The 15094-nt window shown below is 42.6% G+C and overlaps 1 protein-coding gene across 1 annotated transcript in view; it reads right to left on the bottom strand.

The window, feature by feature from the left end:
- The window catches only part of SPTLC1 (serine palmitoyltransferase long chain base subunit 1), a 68102-nt gene that overhangs the window by 10423 nt on the left and 42585 nt on the right, over window positions 1-15094 (bottom strand). The window contains exons 10-12 of the mRNA XM_083187756.1: window positions 12277-12372; window positions 11776-11872; window positions 9408-9462 (exon numbers count right to left, since the gene is read on the bottom strand). Of these exons, the coding sequence (XP_083043882.1) occupies window positions 9408-9462; window positions 11776-11872; window positions 12277-12372 (248 nt within the window). The remainder of the gene's footprint in view (window positions 1-9407; window positions 9463-11775; window positions 11873-12276; window positions 12373-15094) is intronic.

Here is a 15094-nt window from a genome sequence, read left to right on the forward strand (position 1 = left end):
CTCGTCTATCTGGTGACCGCATACCAATGAAACAATGCAATCACAGATGTTGTATGTGTAATGATTGTTGGTGTTTGCAGAAGGGATGAGAGCATTAATAAAACGCACATGTGAATAAAGGGCAGCAATTCAAAAAGTGTGCACAGTGGTCCAACGGTCAAAAATATGAGTCTGAGCCCAAAGTCTGTGTTCGTAAACTATTACTCAATGCTTAATTGGAACGGACAGTAGGCGGACTTGCTCAGTCCCACAGACAGCCAACAGTTCACCAAGTTATAGATAAGCTCAGGGGTGGGCAACCTATGTCCCGTGACCCAATCCAGACTGGCCCGCTGCCCTCCACCTGTGCGCTATGACAACTCTACCTGCATGTCATAGCGCTACAGCACTGAAGTTCCTTACTCGCGGCACCTCTGAGGAGAACTTGGCGGCATCATGGGGGCAGCCGGGGTTCCTATCAGATGCTGGGTGACGTGGGGGAGGAGCCGGAGTGATCCACTCCTGGCTCTGTTACTGCGTGGCGGAGGGGGGGGGGGGTAAGTAGCCAGCAGCATTATCTGTCATGTAGCCTGGCCCCATCCCTCCTACTCCCAGGCATTGCCCCTCTGCCAGGCTCTGTCTCCATAATGGGCTTATTGCCCTGCTGTCTGTCCCTGTAACTTGCTTGCAGCAGCATCTCACTGCAGCCAATGCCGCACAGGGTGTCCTCTATATCATTAAACCAGAGACACACAGCATGGGAGAGCTACCTCCTTCATTGCTTATGCACATACTTTCCTTATCACTAAAGCAGGTACAGTAGTGGGATCCTGGGATACCACAGGGGCAAGTATAAGGGGCCTACTATTGTGTTGCATGATGTAAAAGGGGTTTATGGTGTGCTACAATACATTCAAAGACACAATCCCTTTTGGCGTGACCACACCCCCTATTTCTGGAGTGCGGCCCTCGAATATCTGCTGGAGGTATTAAGTGGCCCCCCCAGCTAAAATAATTGTCCACCCCTGGATAAGCTGATCATGGACCAATTCAGATAATCGTAAGCAGCTTATTACATTTTATGGTCTACAGAAGAATAAGGCATGTCCATATGCCAATGTGATCGGAAACCATCAGAAAAGCCACCTGTTTGCCCAGGAACACATGCATTAGACAGTAAATGTGTGATGTTTACAATTATACCCTGCAGATGGTAAGGTGCGGATATTGAGAAAAGCACAAAACCATGGACCCATTTTGCATTGCTACAATTCTTCAGGTTGGTGAAGGCAATCAAATGTAATGTCCGGGGGGGTACTATTCATAACCTGATCACAAACATATTCAGATCATGCTCACTACATTGATACTTCTCATTTCATTACACGGCATAATCACCAAACTTCAACCATCCTATAATCTCCCTGATACTCACAATTCTGTGCACATTGCCTCTTCCATTATGCACTCCCCTCTTCTAAGCACTCATGAGCTCTTTACTTACTTCTCTACTTGTACTTTCACATCCACATCCTATCACCAATACAAAAAACCACAATCATCCACCCTTATCTATCTCTCCTTTTTAATCTTATTAGCTGGTGACATATCACCAAACCCAGGCCCCAATAACCTGTCCCATTCAGATTTAATTGCTTCTAAGACTAGAAATTCATCAAACCTCATAAATATCACATGCCTCCCACCACACCCCAAACAACTTAAATGTGCCCTATTGAATGCACGCTCTGTTTGCAATAAATTAACATCCATCCATGACCTCTTCATCTCTCACAATTTCAACCTGCTGGCTATTACAGAAACCTGGCTCACACAATTAGACACGGCATCACCTGCAGCACTGTCACATGGAGGTTTCCATTTCATTGGTTGCCTGTATATTACCGTATTCAATATAAAACACTTCTACTTGCATATAAAGCTATTAACCATACTGCACCAGCATATATCTCTGCACTTATCACACAATATCTCCCATCTCGACCACTCCGCTCTGCACAAGATTTGCGTCTCTCATCTGAGCGGATCACTAGCTCCCATTCACTATTACAGGACTTTCATCGGGCTGCTCCCATCCTATGGAATGCCCTTCCATGCACAATTAGACTCTCCGCTAGCCTCCAAACTTTCAAGCGTTCCCTGAAAACTCACCTCTTCAGGCAAGCCTATCATATTTAAGTTCTACACGCATAACCCTCTGAGGCACTTATGTATTATATAGCTTCCCTTCTGGACTTGTAACTTGTTGGGACTGCTATGCTATTACTGGTGCCTGTCCTTGTGTTTCCCTCCTATATCCCTATAGATTGTAAGCTTGCAGCAGGGCCCTCCTACCTCCATGTCTGTCTGTTGTTACCCAGTTTGTTTTATCACTGTTTACTATTGTAAAGCGCAACGGAATCTGCTGCGCTATATAAGAAACTGCAAATAAATAAATAAATAAATAAATTTCACTCACACCTCCAGGCCTGGTAACTGCAAAGGAGGTGGAGTTGGTATATTACTGTCACAAGCCTTCACATACTCCGTTCTACCACCAGTTCCTTCACTCACATTTACATCATTTGAAGTTCACTCTATTAGGGTTTTTTCCCCTTTCTCTCTGCGTGTGGCTGCTATCTATCGCCCACCTGGGCTTCCCAAATCTCAATTTCTGGAAAATTTCTCTGCCTGGCTTCCCCATTTCTTATCCTCTGACATCTCCACTATCATCCTGGGTGACTTCAATATTGCTATTGACAGTCCACAATCTGTGCATGCTTCCAAACTCCCCTCTCTAACCTCCTCTCTCGGCCTCTCCCAGTGGTCAGACGCCGCTACTCATGAGGAAGGTCACTGCCTGGACCTTGTTTTCACCAGGCTATGCTCAGTCTCTGATTTTACTAACACTCCCTTCCCTCTCTCTGATCACAATCTCATAACCCTCTCGCTCTCCTCCATTACCCCAAGCTCACTGACACAGAAATCATGCATGCCTACTCTAACCCGCAGAAATACTAAAGCTATAAATTTTCCACAACTTACCACCTCCCTGCAACAACAGCTCTCACTAATTTCTACACTTACCTCTCCTGACTCTGCTGTTTCCCACCTCTACCAGACTCTTGAAACAGCCCTTGATGAAGTGGCTCCAGCTACCCACTATACCCCACGTAGGCTTAGATGCCAACCATGGCACTCCAAAGCAACAAGACAACTACGAAATCAGTCACGTAAATTAGAACGCCAATGGCGTAAATCTCGTAATATGACTGATTTCCTCACATATAAGACTAGCTACTACTCCTACTGCAATGCTTTGGACACTGCCAAACAAACATACTACCAATCTCTCATCTCTTCTCATGCCACCAACCCTAAGCGACTTTTTAACACCTTCAAGTCTCTTCTGTACCCTCCCCCTCCTCCCCCACCGGCTACCATCAGTGCACAAGAAATTGCCTCCTACTTTAAGGACAAGATTGATAACATCCGAGATGAAATGGTATGCTCTTCTACTACCTCTAACCCGCTCTCTTCCCTACCTGAACCCTCTGGCACTTTCTCTTCATTTGAGCCCACAAATGAAAAGGAAGTATCTGCACTCTTCTTATCCTCCTACTCTACTACCTCTCATCTTGATCCTATACCTGCACAAGTTATAAAAAATCTATCTCCTGTGCTTATTCCAACCTTAACTAACATCTGCAATCTCTCTCTTGCTACTGGTACTTTTCCATCTCTGCTCAAACATGTAGTGATTACTCCTATTCTAAAAAAACAGAATTCTGACCCTAACTCTCTCTCTAACTATCGTCCTATCTCTCAGCTCCCATGCCTCTCTAAGCTACTGGAGAGACTTGTCTACTCTCGCATCACAAACTTTCTTAACTCTCACACCCTATTAGACCCGCTTCAGTCAGGCTTCCGCTCTCAACACTCCACTGAGACAGCACTGACTAAAGTGGTGAATGATCTGGTAACTGCTAAGGCTAAAGGCCATTACTCACTACTTATTCTTCTAGATCTATCTGCTGCATTTGACACTGTGGATCACACTCTTCTTGTAGAAACACTACACTCCCTAGGTCTTAATGATACAGCCCTTTCCTGGTTCACATCTTACCTATCTGATCGCTTTTTCAGCGTTCGCTTCTCTGACTCTACTTCCTCTTCACTACCTCTGTCAGTCGGAGTTCCGCAAGGCTCAGTCTTAGGTCCTCTGCTGTTCTCCATCTATACTTCCTCTCTTGGCAAACTAATAAGCTCTTTCGGATTTCAGTATCACTTATATGCGGATGATACTCAAATCTATCTATTAACCCCAGACTTGTCACCAGTGGTTTTGGGCCGAGTTTCAGAATGTCTCTCTGCCATCTCATCTTGGATGTCTTCCCGCCAACTCAAACTCAATATTTCAAAAACAGAATTACTTATATTCTCGCCAACTAAGAACAGTTACCATCCTGATATCTCCATCACTGTTGACAACTCGACCATCTACCCTACCCCACAAGCTCGTTGCTTAGGGGTCATCCTCGACTCTGACCTGTCCTTTCTTCCCCACATTCAATCTGTCTCCAAATCATGTTACATGCATCTAAAGAACATATCCAAAATACGACCGTATCTCACACAAGAAACTACTAAATCTATTATACATGCACTCATTATATCCCGCATTGATTATTGCAATAGTCTCCTGACTGGTCTTCCCAAGAACAGACTCTCACCACTACAATCCATTTTAAATGCTGCTGCTAGGCTGATCTTCCTTGCAAGACGCTCATCGTCTGCTGATCCGCTCTGCCAGTCCCTCCATTGGTTACCTGTATCTTACCGTATTCAATACAAAACACTTCTACTAACTTATAAAGCTATTAACCATACTGCACCAGCATATATCTCTCTACTTATCACAAAATATCTCCCATCTCGACCACTCCGCTCTGCACAAGATCTGCGTCTCTCTTCTGCACGGATCACCAGCTCCCATTTACTATTACAGGACTTTCATCGGGCTGCTCCCATCCTATGGAATGCCCTTCCACGCACAATAAGACTCTCCAATAGCCTCCAAACATTCAAGCGTTCCCTGAAAACTCACCTCTTCAGGCAAGCCTATAATGTTTAAGTTCTACATGCATAACCCTCTGAGGCACTTATGTATTATATAGCTACCCTTCTGGACTTGTAACTTGGTGGGACTGCTATGGTATTACTGGTGCCTGTCCTTGTGTTTCCCCCTATATCCCTATAGATTGTAAGCTTGCAGCAGGGCCCTCCTACCTCCAAGTCTGTATGTTGTTACCCAGTTTGTTTTATCACTGTCTACTATTGTAAAGCGCAACGGAATCTGCTGCGCTATATAAGAACCTGTAAATAAATAATAAATAAATTGGGGCCACCCGATTTGGATGGATCGGGCCGTGAAATTGGCCCAAATTGCATGTGCATCGCCGTCCCGTGCGCATCGGTTCGGAGTCAGGAGGTCGGACTGGCTGCACATAAGATTTGCTAAATCTTATGCGGAGCCGGGCAGGGGGGCGCAGAGAAGCAGCGGGCGGGCGCAGAGAAGCCGCAAGCTGACCAGAGAGGCAGGCAGGGCAAGCCGGTGAGAAGAACATCGAGCTGGGCATGAGAAGCAGGGAGCCAACAAGCTGCAAGAAAGAAAAAGAAATACAAATGAATGGACAGCCAGTGATTAACCAAGAGCTCTCTTGCAGCTTGGCTCCCTGCTCCACCTGCCCGGCTCTCTGTCCCCCTCGCCAGGATTCCCATGTCTGCTGCCCCCTTGCTCCATCCGCCTGCAGTTCCCGGGAGTTGCATGCAATTTATCACATGCAAAATGTGGCACATCAAGTGCCTATCGTGTGTGACCCCTTCTGGGGAGCTGCAGGGACAATCAGGTCCGACTTGTCCTTCATAAGTCAGACTAATGTATGGGGGCCTTTAGTTGATCAGATCAGGTTTACCCATTATTTTATCAATTAAATAATTCATTTGTCTTTGTATATCTTCCTATTTCCATTCTTATACAGATCAGACCTCAAACATCAGCATTGCCTGTTGAATAGCTACTTTGCATAAAATTGCCTGGTGGTCATAATAATGGGTATGGGTCATTGAGTCAACCCAATTAAGGATGACACTCAATAGGTTTACCACTATTGGCCACAGAATGACACCAAAAAAAAGGTCAACATGTCTTAGGATCGAGAGGGACAAAGCAATATGTAGAAATAGAAAAAGGTCAACATGAAAAAAGCTCGACAAGAGTTCATTTTTTTTGGTATCTATGCTGACTTATGTCGACATAGACACATCAGTTACTGCTTCACTCGCCGTGCTTCAGGCACACTATTATATTCTCCCTCTATGTCCACGTGGATAGTTAAGTATTAAAAAAAAACACCTGTTCTGGGAAAATAACTAAAAAAAGGCTTTTTATGTTGACCTACTGCATGTGTCGACCAGCAGTGGTCGACGTATTGAGTGTTGACCCATTGACCGCATACCCTAATAATGTGGTTACTCCAGGTATGGTGGCATTGCAACAAGTACAGGTAGCTATTTTTACATTTTCAACATTACGGTTATATTGGCCTCTTATGCAATATGTTGATTTCTTAGTTTTTGTATTAAATTTCTCACATCTAGGGAAAAACTAAAGGCTGATATATGGCCAAACAATGGAAAAATAATCCCCTACTCTACAAAATCAGAATGAACCAAGTTATATACAGATGTAGATTTTCGGTTTGTGTAGAAAAACACAAACTTAAAGCGTTGACATAATATTTGCATACATTTTGTGAAAAATGGATATTATATTTTCCTCAAATGGAGAAATTACATTTGAACAAGGTCAGGAGGAATGTGATAATGATCCCCAGTAAAAAGGATGTGGAATACTTAGAGCAAGGGTGCCTGGACCTGGGAGCTACTTTTTATTCACTTATTTAGTGATGATCTACCGTCATCAATACACTGAAACTGAATGCAAAATGTATTGATGATATCGCTTGAACTGCACGTGCCCAAAAGCTTGGAATAATCAGGGTGGGTAGGTACAGTACTCATTCCTAACCATAAGTACAGGCAGTACGGATGGTGTAATGGTTAGCATTACTGCCTCACAGCACTGAGGTTATGGGTTGGATTCCCACCATGGCCCTAATTGTGCAGAGTTTGTATATTCTCCCCGTACTTGCGTGGGTTTCCGGGTGCTCCGGTTTCCTCCCACAATCCAAAAATATACTGGTAGGTTAATTGGCTCTTAACAAAATTAACCCTAGAAAGTCTGTGTACATGTATATGTGATAGGGAATATAGATTGTAAGCTCCACTGGGGCAGGGACTGATGTGAATGTTCAACTATACCAGGCCTGGCCAACCTGTGGCTCTCCAGATGTTGTCAAACTACAAATCCCATCATGCCTTGCCACAGTTTTGCTATAAGAGAGTGTTGAAACTGTGGCAAGGCATGCTGGGATTTGTAGTTTCACAACATCTGATCGTAAGCTTCAATGGGCAGGGACTGATGTGAATGTTCAAATATTCTCTGTAAAGCGCTGAGGAATATGTATGCGCTATATAAGAAACTGTTAATAAATAAACATCTGGAGAGCCACAGGTTGGCCTGTCCTGGACTATACTCTGTAAAGCGCTGCAGAATATGTATGCGCTATATAAGAAACTGTTACTAAATAATAATAATAAGCAGGGACTAAAGTGGTCAAATATCCTTAATAATAATGCCCATATTAAAAAAACAAAACAAAAAAAACATCAATAATCCTGTACACATCAAACAATAAATATTTTCTGGGCAGTGATGTTCTTTCTGTTAGCCTGGATCCACAAAATGCCATCACAGGGCCTGACACATAGGTGAGCACTTTACTGATGTTTGTACAGTTGAGCCATTGTATTACTACATATGTATCCAAAACGACGGTTCTGCACAGGCATGGACCTAAACATACGATGGTAGTCGAAGCTGCATGCAGGATTGCTGGCATTAGTGGTGGTGACTGCATACTTGGAAAAGAGTGGCGGACATTCATTTTTGCTCTATGCAGCGATTAATATGGATCCAAGTTGCAACTAATTGCAAACAAAATGCTTATTGCACTACCGGCAGCTGTGCTTCTGAGACCCCAGAAGTCATCACAGGTTTGTTTTTGTTAAGTTGGTCATGATCTACTGGTGGATGCCCTATGAGCTAGCAGTAGATCGCAATCCACCTTTCGGCCAAGTCTGATTTAGAGGCTCAAATAACAGACCACCACCCATAGGATGAGGCGTACCAAGCATTTGCAATGTGGTACATCCTACCATTTATCAGGTACATACCAGCGTATACAACAACACATGTACCAAGAAATTTGCAAGGGCCAGCCCTCCCAATGAGAGCTGTCATTATGATACAATGACTTCAATGTTTAGACCTAGGAGCCCTTTTTTGCATGTGCAGTGTGACACATGTGCTCTGGGGGGGTGCTGTAAGGGATCCGAATAAATTAGTTTTGGGGAGTCACGAAAAAGAGAGGCCAATATGCTTCTATTGACTAACACCACCCAAAAATGGTGTTACCCTGTGGGACTAAGCTGGAGCTTAGTACTCATGGAAGAGCTGTTAAAAAACAACAAAAAAAAATAATTGCATTTTAGGGTTTAGTACATCCTACCCATAATCCAATATGCCACAAGCAGTCTACTTTCCATACTAACCAAAGGCAATGCATTGTTCTACAAAGAAGCTCTAAGAAAAAAAAAATCAAATAACCTAATAAGAGGGAGTGATGACTGCTGGATGTCTTTGGTGGGTCACAGGGGATTGAAGACATCTGCCACAGTTCTTGTGAAGCTAGAAATTGCCCGGGGGCTTGACACAAAACAATTTTGTGCAGGGAACACCATTTACAGAGATCTTTCAGTTCTCAAAAAGAATAGTTGACAGTAATGTGTGCAGGCTAAGTGTTTCACGCACAGATCTTATTGCTCTTTGTCATACAGCACATACGATGAGAAAGTGAAAAGGTCACATACAAAAGAGAAATAAGCTCAGAACTTGCTTCCTGTGCATGATGTTTTACATCAGAGCATAAGTCAGGAATTTCTTATGTAGCTGATCAAGGGAAGACATTATTAGCTCATTGTGTGCTGAGCCGGCTCACAAAACCCTAGGCCCTACATATGCACCAATCTGTACACTATAGGATATGAACAAGGCCCTTTTTATGGCGGTTTATATTGGTCATTTCTGGAGAGTATTTAAGAGTATTACAGCTTTGTGTGACCCATGTTACAGTACATTTTCGGATGTCCCTTTTTGGTCACCATCTTCTCCTCCTGCAATTAGCAAAATGTATTAAAGATCCTTCCACAAATTAATCTGAGGCAGGGAAAATGCAGATACCTACCCCTGCAATGCTTTGTGCATTCTTTTGCACTTTTCTCTCAAAATGTGGAAAATTTCTGTATGAATAAAAAGAAAATGTCACCTTGTAAGTAGTATCTAATGTAAAGTTCTGCAATTGCCATAATACAAAACAAACCATTACAGGAAAGAAAAAAAAAAAACACCTAAGAGGTCAACCAGCAAGCGGCTTTCTCAGGTTACAGTACTAGCTGGATTGCCTTTAATTTGAACCAAAGTCCCGACCCTCACGTGAGCTGACGGTTGTCATACAATCTTATCCAGGCTTACTTTTAGGTGGCTAACAAGGTAAGACACCTACAGGAAACTACTCACACATTTTCCTTGAACGTGTCATGGCATAACAAGTCATGGCAAAGTTCTTGGGTAGCAAATGAATAAATAAATCAGCACATATGGGAGCTATATATTAAGTGGTTGTCACTAGAGTTGGGTACACACTGAAGCAATATTGTTCCAATAATTTGTTTTGGGTGCATTGGGGATATTGAGCCAATTGCTTGGTGTGTACCAACAATTTGCTGTTGCCCATGGTCACTAGCAACATCACTAGGTCCGATGTGCTGGACATTAAACTTAACAATAACGCTAGTGTCCACAGCAATTATACATGAGGGAACATTATAGCAATACAACCTTAATTACACAGTACCAAGGTTCTGATGTGTCAGCCTGACATATCATACGGCTACACACGACTCCAGTGTGTGCCCAGCCTTAGTGCTCACTTCTCTTACCATCAATACATTTAGCCCACACCATCCCCATTACAACTGAAACCTGTAGCAATTTCTTCTTAATTCAATAATGAAACAATAATTTAATGAGGAAACTGTGCGTCAATTAAGAAATAAATACTTTGAGGAATGGGAAGGGACTTAGTGAACCTTGGCCAATATCTGATCTCTTAAGTTCAATTGTTAGATATTTTGTTTAGTGCAAGGTGTAGTATTTTGCATTAAATAAAAAAACAAAAACCTATGACGGGGCCTGATTCAGAGATGGGTGCTATCTGCATCCAAAGATGCAACAGCAAGGTGAAAATATGCTAACTGAGCAGGAGGCAACTGGTATAATGGTCACAGTCATATGTCATCTAAGCAAGTCAATGGGGTATATTTAATGATTTTTGCAATCTGTGACAGCAAGCAGTGCTGTCGCTAGGTTTTTGTAGCGACAGGGAAGCGGTGTGTGTCCCTGCATTAGCCGTGAGCCTCGCTGTTTGGGGGAATACTCTTCCCATGAAACTTAGAATAGGGGGAGCGGCCGGCTGGGGGTTAAATGGGAGGAGTCGCTTGTTTTCGGCAATCCCCACCATTTAACCCCTTGCCGGCTACATTGAATATGTGCCTAAGTGTACTCAGAATGGGTGAAAGAACTGCTCTGTAGGGGCCAGGAAATCTGCGCCACAAAACACCGTTTTCTAAAACAGTTCTTGACACTGCCCCTGCTCCTAACACCTAAAAGTCGCTGCATGTAAGTCATGCTGCAGCTTTGGGGTACTACAAGTGACTTCAAAGATCAGCACAGATGCTGTGCATGAGCCAATAGGTAAACAACAGTTGTGCTTACACAATTGGGTTTATACGGACAACTTTGAATCAGAGTATTCTATTCTTGTGCGAATGTCCTGACTTATTTTTAGTATTATTATTATTATTATGTCTCTCATATTTTATCCAGTTATCCCCAAATAGCAGAACTTCAATAGTCCCACGCCAGGATGTAAGGTGGATTAATCTGTAACATTATAAGTTTGGATGGACAGATGCTGCTTCCAAACTTTTCGTTCCCTTCACTTTTGACAATTGATTGGGTCATATCATACTTAAGGTCCATACACACTGGGCGATTATGCCCAGCGATGATCGCTATCATCGCTGGGGGGAAAGCCGCTCAGTGCATATACACTGAGCGGCTTTCCCCCTGCACGGCGCCGTCAGCGGGGAGGACAGGTTTGCATAGCGCAGCGCTATGCAAAGCCGTCCTCAAAGCTGCTCATCTGCTGGTAATATAAGCAGATGAGCGGCTTTTCCGGGCGATGATGCGGGAGCGCTCAGCAGCACTCACCGCTCATCGCCGGGCCATACAAACTAGGCAGCTTTGAGCTGAAAGCAGCTCAAACTTGGTATTTTGAGTGGCTTTCAGATCAAAGTCGCCCAGTGTGTATGGGCCTTAACACTTGTATTTTCTTACACACACACACCACTATTAAAGACATTTCTTGACACCTAGGACTCCATGAAGTGTCTTTAAGAATCTCAGTGTACCAGGATCAATTATTAGGCAGCATTGATGACCACAACACATAATAAAGGATTACAAAAGGTCCATGCTAAGCAATGGGTTACCTGAATTTTCTTCCATAATGTTAAGACCTTCAATAGCAGCAGAAGCCAGCAAAGGTGGCAGAGAAGCGGAGAAACAGTAGCCTTGACCAGATAGTCTCTGTAAGAAACATAGAAGACCTATGGATAAGACTTGGTTTTCCTAAACACATGAGGAAATGAAAGTCACATACGCTAAGCCAGTGGTTCTCAAACGTTCTTGAATCACCGCACCCTAAAGCTTCAGCATTTTTAGAATTGCGAGGGCATACATTTATTAAATGCAATAACCTGTGTAAAAATGGTATGCGTAAAAAAAGTGAAGCAAAAATTGATGATCATATACATGCAGTTGAGGAGATCCTAGACTATTGCCTTCATTACAGATAAAAAGCACTAAACTGTTGCAATGGATAAAATACTGATACAATAAAAATTATTTTTCGCACCAGCTCTGACATTTTTCAATTTTTTTAAGAGTATCTGACATCTTGGCATATAGCAATCAGGATAAACTGGTAATACCTGGTGATCAATAACAAATGATCGGCCGCAGCAAAATCCTCCAATGGAAGCTAGTGCATTCTCCATATTTGCACTTATCAAGTCGATGTCATCAATCTAAGGGAGAGAGTAAACAACATCACATACTAACCATAGCTTTCCATATTTACATTTTACCACCTAGTGAAAATCTTTACTAATGCCCACCACCACCCAAGCCAGTCCTCGGGGACTATTCCATTCCTGTCCAAGACTCACAGACAACCGTGTGAACGCATGAGAAGGCCAATCTCACAAGATAGGCCAAGCTCTAAAGCGCTCAGACTCTACTGTGCAAGCGCAGACCTCTGGCGCGGTGGCCATTTTTCTGCTGCATTCATCGCAGGACTCCGGAGGGGTAAGTATTAATAAATGGGTGCAGTGTGTGCGGTTAGGACCCCCTTGGACAAACCGCACACAAACACACACACACTGAACTAATATTCAGGTGCACCTCTGACTAACGTTTAATAAAAAAAAAAAAAATTAAATAGGCATTCACGTAAACAGTGCTTCCCATCGCCTATTAACATGCTATACCAGCAAACCTGACTCAGCAGAATTTAATGAATTGAATTAATTAAAATCTTACTTTCAAGGTCATTACAAAAAATAATAATGCAATGTCTTTCCACCATTCATTCCTTAATTATCAAATTCTACTGTGTGTGGGTGCGTGTCATCTATATAATATCTTGGGTCTCATTGGATGGCGTTCTGTTATTGCTATGTTGAGATAGTTTTCTCTGCAGTAACAGGACTTTTCCAGCAAATTCTAGTTTTTTGCTAATTTAAGAAGCAGTACTGTAAAAGTCCTTGTACACCACTCTATTGGTTGGTCACTGGATTGCTTGGTCAGGGATTATTAGTATTAATTACTAATAAGAGATAGGTATTTGAGGAAGAGTGCATCTGAAGCATATTTTTGTGATCCTCTCAATCATCTTGCTTGGGGGTTATACAAGTGCACACTGGTATTTAACATAACATGATAAAAAGCAGTATGAAGCTATAATAGATTAGTTAAGTGTAGTGGTACCTTTAATATACAGCCACATTTATAGAGTATCCAGCAACAGCTAACTAGCCCCTATCCTGTTTCAGAAGGGTGTGGCAAGGTCCATGCCTGGGGAGGCACTGGCCAGTCTCAAAGCTGCTTTACCGCTGGTCTTTCCGACTGTCCGTGTATTTCCATCAGAGTGGTGCAAATTTGATGAGATTTGACAATAGAAATTATTATAATACAAAGATGATATTTATAAGTCACAATATTTATATATTTGTATTATTTTAGTCATTTTAATAGTCAAAACTCTGCCTCCCCATTGCATATCACTGTTCTGTTCCCTCATTTATATCCAACCAAGCTCTAGGTCACAAATTGGTGCCAGAAGTAGAGATCGGATGTAGAAGACTAAAATATGGGGCTGTACCTCAGAAGAGATGGAACTGTATTAAATTGTCAATATAATAGTCACATAAGTGAAACAAGAATTTACCACTACAGATGGAAATGGTCACCCACCAATACCAATTCTGTTCCCATAAGTCCATTGCTAAACCTTCTGTAGTTCATGTCCCTGGTTGAGCCCCAGGTATAACTATACATACTGTAGCTCCAGCTACCACTAGACTAGTGCAGTCTACTATTTACACAGCTATTGAGCTTCTGCCACATTCAATCCAGTGAAATATATCTATACTTATACCAGTAGTCAACATAATGCATAAAACAAAAGGTCTAATGAGGGGCAGAGTTGCTGGTGATATGCAACCAAAGCAGGTTTTTATCAGTCTAATTGTAAACCTCCCATTAGATATACTGCAATATCCTATACACCTCCGCGCTGAGCGATACTGCTTAGCACAGATCGCTCAGCAAACAGCGATACACCAGTGATGTGTGCTGAGCGATCTGGCACTACCCTTGTCCTCAATAGAGAGAACACGGGCGATGACTAGATTTATACTGCATGCAGTATATACATAGCAAGGCGAAAGCGACGGGTGGGACCGCGCACTGTCAGACTGCCTACCCACGGAGCGATCAGTGCTTGATCTAGTCAGATTGCTTAGAAATAAAGCTGCAAACGCCCCCTGTGTATGGCGCAGAAGTGTAGTTTGCTATGCACTTGTTTTAATTTATCCATGTTTAGTACAATCCCTAAAACAAATATTTAATACAATGTATACTGTACCTTAGCATTTATTTGGAAGAGGAATAAAGTCACTTAGTATTTGCTTTGCAGTTTGGCCAGAGCTTTGCAGGCTCTCCCTGAATTACCAGCGCATCGAGGTATTCATTCACACTAAGTCATGTGCACAATTTGATGGACTGGTAATACAAAATCTTTCACAATTAGCAGTCCATCAAATAAGCCTACATGTAGGCTAGGACTAATTTATATTACCAATTGACTTACATTCATATTTAATCATCAAGATGCTTTTTTAATAAACCCTAAAGAACAATTTGCCAGCGAATTCAATGTAGCATTACTCACACATGGGAAATGATTAATATCGGCAAAGCACAAGGCTGGATTTCAACAGACAATTAAACAGCGTTATGGTAGCTGACCTGTGAAAGTACCTGGTAATAAGCAGAACCAGTCATTCTTGCTGAAAAGGAAATCTGGAACAACTCTATAGGACGGTCAGTTCTGTATTAGCCATAATGCTATACATCCATTTTATTTGACCGGGAACTTTATTAATACTTGCAGCCTTGGATTACACACCACGAAAAGGTCTATGGAGCGTTCATTGCTGACCAACTGTATGCTAACCTTGAATTTAC

The sequence above is a fragment of the Crinia signifera genome, chromosome 1 (genome assembly GCF_055691185.1).
Source record: "Crinia signifera chromosome 1, ASM5569118v1, whole genome shotgun sequence".
NCBI classification, from domain to species: domain Eukaryota; kingdom Metazoa; phylum Chordata; class Amphibia; order Anura; family Myobatrachidae; genus Crinia; species Crinia signifera.